At 44.1% G+C, this 6,000-nt stretch overlaps 1 protein-coding gene across 2 annotated transcripts in view; it reads right to left on the minus strand.

Moving 5' to 3' along the window:
• The window catches only part of XRN2 (5'-3' exoribonuclease 2), a 62,486-nt gene extending 57,969 nt beyond the window's left edge, over positions 1–4,517 (minus strand). Inside the window, exon 1 of one of the 2 annotated variants that reach the window (XM_055430801.2) lies at positions 4,348–4,517. In XM_055430801.2, the coding sequence (XP_055286776.1) occupies positions 4,348–4,422 (75 nt within the window). In that variant the 5' untranslated portion in view covers positions 4,423–4,517. Of the gene's footprint in view, positions 1–1,639; positions 2,025–4,347 lie in introns of those variants that run through there. The other variant, XM_055430810.2, reaches the window with a different exon arrangement.
• Positions 4,518–6,000: the final 1,483 nt, after the last annotated feature.

A 6,000-nucleotide genomic window follows, 5' to 3' on the forward strand; every position in this document is an offset into this window, starting at 1 on the left:
TCAGCTCTCATATAGAAATGACCAGAGCATAGACTGTAGGAATGGGGTTGTGAAATACAAGAAACTCCAGTTTGCTTATAAACATGGCATTTAAAGGTTTCCAAAATCCTGGAAGAAAAAAAAAAAAGAAATTGATACATGCCAAACAAGGAAGAATCCTAAAAACATTATGCGAAATGAAAAAGTGAAATACACCAGACACGAAATAACAAATACATGATTCCACTTACATTAGTTCTTAGAATAGGCAAATTCATAAGACAGAAAGTAGGTGGCAGGGGAAGCAGAGAATTGTTGTTTAGGTGAGTACAGAGTTTCTATTTGGAATGATGAAAAATTTCTAGAAATGAATAGCAGTAATTTGGCAAATTGACTCCCACGCATATAAAAAATACTACACCAGGACCAGGTGGGGTTTATTTACCTGAAATGCCAGATTCATGTTAACATTTAAAAATCAATGTGATTCACCATTTAAAAAAAAAAAAAAAAGAGAAAGCAAAGCATGAAGTATAATTTCATAACAGTATAATTTTAAAAACTCTAAGAAAACATGAGAAAAATCTCAGTGACCTTGGCTTTGACAAAGATTTCTTAAACACAACACAAAAAGCAGTAACATAGAGAAAAAAGAAAGCGGGCTTTACTAAAATTAAAAACTTTTGCCCTTTTTTGCATGAAAAAGGAAATCACAGATTAAAAGAAAATATTTACCAAAAAAAAAATCAATATGTAAAAAACTCTCTAATTCAGTAAGACAAACCATCCAACTTAATAATGGGCAAAGGGGACTTCCCTGGTAGGACTCTGCTTTCACTGCTGCATGTCTAGGTTCAATACCTGGTTGAGGAACTAAGATTCCTCAAGTCTCATAAAAGGAAAAAAAAAAGTCCTTGCTCTTAAAAAAAGGGGGGGAGGGGAGATCTTAACAGACACCCAACTCAAGAAGATATATGGAAGGCAAATAAGCACCCAGAGAGATGCTCAGCATCATTTGTCATCAGAGAAATGCAAATTGAACTCACATTGCAATAACACTCCACTAGAATGGCTAGAACCAGAAAGACTAACCACACTCAGTGCTGACAAGGAAGTGCAACAACCAGACCTCTCATACACTGCTGTTGGCAATAAAACAGAAGACTCTTTAGAAAACAGTCTGGCTAGTTTTTTCTTTTTAAATAATCAAACACCAACATACAATGCAACCACTTCTCTAAAGAAATGAAAGCATTATGTCCACACAAAGATTTGTATACCAATGTTCACAGTTTTTCTTAAAAGCCACAAACTGGAAATAATCCAAATGTTCACCAATCGGGTGAATGAAAACCAATCCAATGAATGAAAATCAAAATGTAATATATGCACAACAAAGAATACCATCCCAAAATAAAAAACTATTGATACAAGTAGCAACATGGAAGACTTTCAAAATAATTATTCTGAATGAAAGTAACCAAGTTAACTGAGTCAGGTTTTTTAAAAAAGTACCTATTGTATAATTCCATTTATATAAAATTTTAGAAAATGAAAACATCGATAAGTGAATCAGTGGTTGACCAAAGAAGGGCAGTAGGGAGGGGCTGGGGGAACAAAAAAGAGGCAGAAGGAATGTCTCAGAGGTGATGTTCATTACCTTGATTGTGGTGATGAGTCCATGGATAGACACATGTTAAAATGCATTAAATTGTACACTTTAAAAAAGTGCAGTTTGTTCTAGGTCAATTATGCCTCGGGGGAGGAGAGAGAAAAGAAAAATAAATCAACTAGGAGAACCAGTATTCAGAGTTCAGAGGACAAAGTAAAAGGAAAACAGGAAAAAAATAAAAAAGCATTCCCCATAACTACAGAACACAAGCCTCCAGACTCAGTCAGCCAAGCACTGATGAAAAGGAATCAAAATTAAAAAAAAAAAAATCTGTAACTAAGTACATAGTCACACAAGCTTATATTATCAAGGATAAAGCTCTTTTTAAAATTCAGAAAGAAAAATAGATCAACTACATAAGAATGAAAGCAAAAGAACATAGAAATTAAGAGCATGGGCTTCCTGGTTTTGACACAGGCTCTGACATGCATTAACCACATGACCATGAGTACATTACTTAAGCCCCCTGCGCTTCAGTTTTCTCATCTGTAATAAGAACCAAGGGGAGGAGAAGAAATATTTACATGGTTTTGTTATGGGGATTTAATAAACTCATCTGTGAAATGCCTGCTGCTGCTGTTAAGTCGTTTCAGTCGTGTCCGACTCTGTGCGACCCCATAAACAGCAGCCCACTAGGCTCCCCCATCCCTGGGATTCTCCAGGCAAGAATACTGGAGTGGATTGCCATTTCTTTCTCCAATGCATGAAAGTGAAAAGTGAAAGTGAAGTCGCTCAGTCGTGTCTCACTCTTCGCAACCCCATGGACCGCAGCCTACTAGGCTCCTCCGTCCATGGGATTTTCCAGGCAAGAGTACTGGAGAGGGGTGCCATTGCCTTCTCCGTGAAATGCCTAGTATCTACTAAATACTGCATAAGTGTTAGCCAAATAAATAAAGTGCATTAACATTCAACTTTTCATCAACAATTTTGAATTACAAAAATCAAAAGAACAATGCTTTCCAAATTCTGAGGGAAAGCAATTTTCAAACTCTACCTCTGCCTAGCTAATGATTACTCATGATTACAAGGGAAGAATGGACTTAGAAAACTCACATACTACAACAGCACTTCTTAAGAACTCAAGTAAGAACAAAACCCAAGAAAGATGATTAAAAACCAGTACTTCCAACTGCAGAAAATTTTAAAAATATGAAGCAGCAGCTTTCCAGCAAGGCTACATAACCAGGTGCCACAGCAGCAGAAATACAGACTTCAAGCAGTCTTCAATTAGAAAGAGGACTTGATAGAAAATCTGATATACGAGTCTGGATAGGGAACCATGTACAGTGGAAAACAGGCAACAGAGAAAAAGACAAACGTAGCAAAAAGAAACAGAATCCTAGTACACAACCTAGATCTACATAGTGACAGTAATCACCACTACTACTTGATTTTTCAGCTTTTAAAACAAACTTGTATAGCCAAAGTCCTGACAATTTAATCCTGGATGCAGACAAGGCAAAAAGCACACCTGTCAAGTTTGGGATGAGGAGTAAGGACAGCAGGGGTAGAAAAGTTAATACCTAACCTCAGCATGTGAAGAGTCAAGGGGTACTCTGAATGTATAGGAGACGAAAAATAATAATAATAAATATTACTTAACGCTGTAGTTTATCAGTAGAATAAAGGCACTGATTAGGGGGTGGGGTGGGGGGCGGAGGCCTGTACAAGTGACTACTCCTAACACAGCTACAACTCAACAGATACATCCAAAAGTAATACATCAAACATAACCATGACACTCAGAGATAGAACCAAAAATAAGTTTAAAGCAGTTATCCCTGCAGAGCAGAAAGGAGGTAAGACATAAAGTTAATAAAAGTTTTAAACGCAAAGGACATGAGCATTGTTTTCACAGTTTCTCTTTGAGAAAAACACAGGCAGTACTGGAAATTTCATCAGAACCATCAGTTTCGGTTTCTCCTCGGACAGGAACTAAGCAAGATCAAGATCTCACACTGAATGAAGCCTGGAGACCCATCTACCTGTCCAAAACAAACAAAAACTAAACAAACAACCTTTCCCCCCCTCTTTCCCCCCAAAATCCCTCACTAGCCTAAGCAGAAAGTTCCCAGTGTCGGCTGGGCACTTTGTTTAAAAACAGGGCATCGTGTGTCCCTGAACCTCCCCGATCTGGAAACTGAAAGTACGGGTACCAAATCGAAACCGGACGGAGAAACCTGGAAACGACCAACACGAAACGCCAAGAAACCAACAGCAAAGAGGCGTAGCACCGATCGAGAGCGCCCAGGAACCCTGAAAATGTCAAAGGCAGGCTTGGTCCAGCAGTCAAGAAACGAGGGAGGGGCCCCTTCGGGGACCTGAGTGCTGTCCGAGACCTTCCCGAGGCGCTGCTCTCCCCGTGCGACCCCTGACACGACAGCGACGGACAGCCTCTCCCCGAGCCGAAAGCCTTTCAGGCCGGCCGCCCCAGGAGGAGACAAAGCCGTGGGCGGGGTCTGCCGCCCGGGAACCCGCGGGCAGCGCAGGGGCGGCCCTTGCGCCGCCCGAGCCGCTCCGGGGCCCCGAGTGCGAGCGCCCGTGCCCCCGGCGCGCGTTGGCCCGCGGCGACCGGGGAGGCAGTGGGCGCGGGCCCCGCGGGCGGGCGGCGGGCCCCCCAAGGACCGCGGCCTGCACGCGCGCCGGGGTGGGGGTGCTCTAGGCGTCGGCGTGGCGGCCGCCTGGCGTCCCCTCACCTTCTCTTCCACGCAGTTGACAATGATCGACGGGTACTTGCGGCTGAGCCAGCGGAAGAAGGCCGGGACTCCCATGGCGGCGGCACAGCTGCGGGCGGCGGCCCGGCCAGCGAACGCGCGGTAACCAGAGAGACGAGCCGCGGCGGGCACCGGCGCTTCCGCCCACGTGCGCCCGGCGACCGGAAATGATGTCATGGCGCCGCCGCACCATGAGGAGACCAGGAAGGAGGTGCCGGCCGGGTGCGGCGGGGCCGCCAAGGGGCGGGTCTAGTGCGCGGACGGCCCGGAGCAGTGGCCCGCGTGGCTCATCGTCCTCGGCCGCACGGGACTCGGAGCTTCCCCGGCAACCGGCGACCCTCGGCCGGAAACCCTGCGTTCCAGGCTGCTGCAGGGGAACCTTGGTGGATTGGTTTTCTCCTTCTCACCCACCTCGATTCATGAAGAATCAAAGCATCCACACGCACTCGTTACTTCTGCTTCCTGCTTTTCCCCGATTTTATGCCACAGTATGAATCTGGGTTAGCAACCGTATTTTTTTTTTTTTAAGTATTCTGCACTGATGACGGCTGGTTTGCATAAACAACTCACTTATCACTGGTTATAAAATGCAATATAGCATGTAATTCAACCTTCCAGCTACATTTATGAGTGTAAAATAATTGCTGGTGTCACTCTCCAGCACTTACTTGCAAGTTTACACTGTGCTAAAGCATTAGCTAAGGCATTATCAAATTTGATCGTCACTTGGGCCTTCTGAGGGTACTTTAATCATCTTCCTGTAACAGATGAGAGGCCGGGATAGAGGGGGCTTAAGTCACTTGCTTATTCACACCGCTTCTGTTTCAGTCCAAGTAAAGATCATTTAATACTCTGTCCTTGCACTAACAGGATATTTTTATCCTTTGTTTTCTGATAGCTTCAGATTCATTTTTTTTCCAACATATAAGAAGGGAGCCGTGGAAGAGGAGGTATTTATGTCCATTTGCTCAAGTCTGGAAGTCTGTCTCCCTGGAATCCCCTCCCTCCTTGACAAATCACACTCAATCCTAAAGGCTCACCTCAAGAGGTCTCTAGGGAAGCATTTCTCCCTGCCTCCTGGCAGTATTCATTGCCCCCTTCTCTGTGGTCTGATGCCACTTTGTTTAAACCACTGGTGTGGAAATTAGAGAAATGGTTAGCCCATATTTTACCTAAGAACAGTCAAAACTATTACCTGGAATTATGTCTGTGATGAAGTCCCTCGTTTCTCCTAGAAAGAGCGCTTCCTCAAGTATTTGACTTCCCTGAGCAGTGCCGTGTTCTCATAGGCACACACATGCAGTAGGCGTTTGGTATGGGGATGGATAGCTGGGAAAGCTGAGTCATTGAGAGTCCTTGCCCAGCGTTTTTCAACTTCAAGCCATGAGGAAGGTGAGGCAGCACCTCCCAGATGGTTGAGGCTGAAAGATCAGAATGGGACTAATTGCCGGTCTGCAATGAGAGAAGCAGATTTAGTTCCTGGTTTCAGTGGGTTTTGAGTACAGCTAAATCCCTCTTCCTGCAGTTTGGTTGGTAAACCTGTCCTTTATTTCCATGTGCCAATAAATGATCCTTTTGCCCTAAGCTGTTTGGAGCTAAGTTCCTCTCCTTTGCATAGGAAAGAGTCTTTATGCC

This window comes from Moschus berezovskii, chromosome 15 (genome assembly GCF_049115385.1).
Source record: "Moschus berezovskii isolate FMDL1 chromosome 15, NW_MosBer_1.0, whole genome shotgun sequence".
Taxonomy (NCBI): Eukaryota; Metazoa; Chordata; class Mammalia; order Artiodactyla; family Moschidae; genus Moschus; species Moschus berezovskii.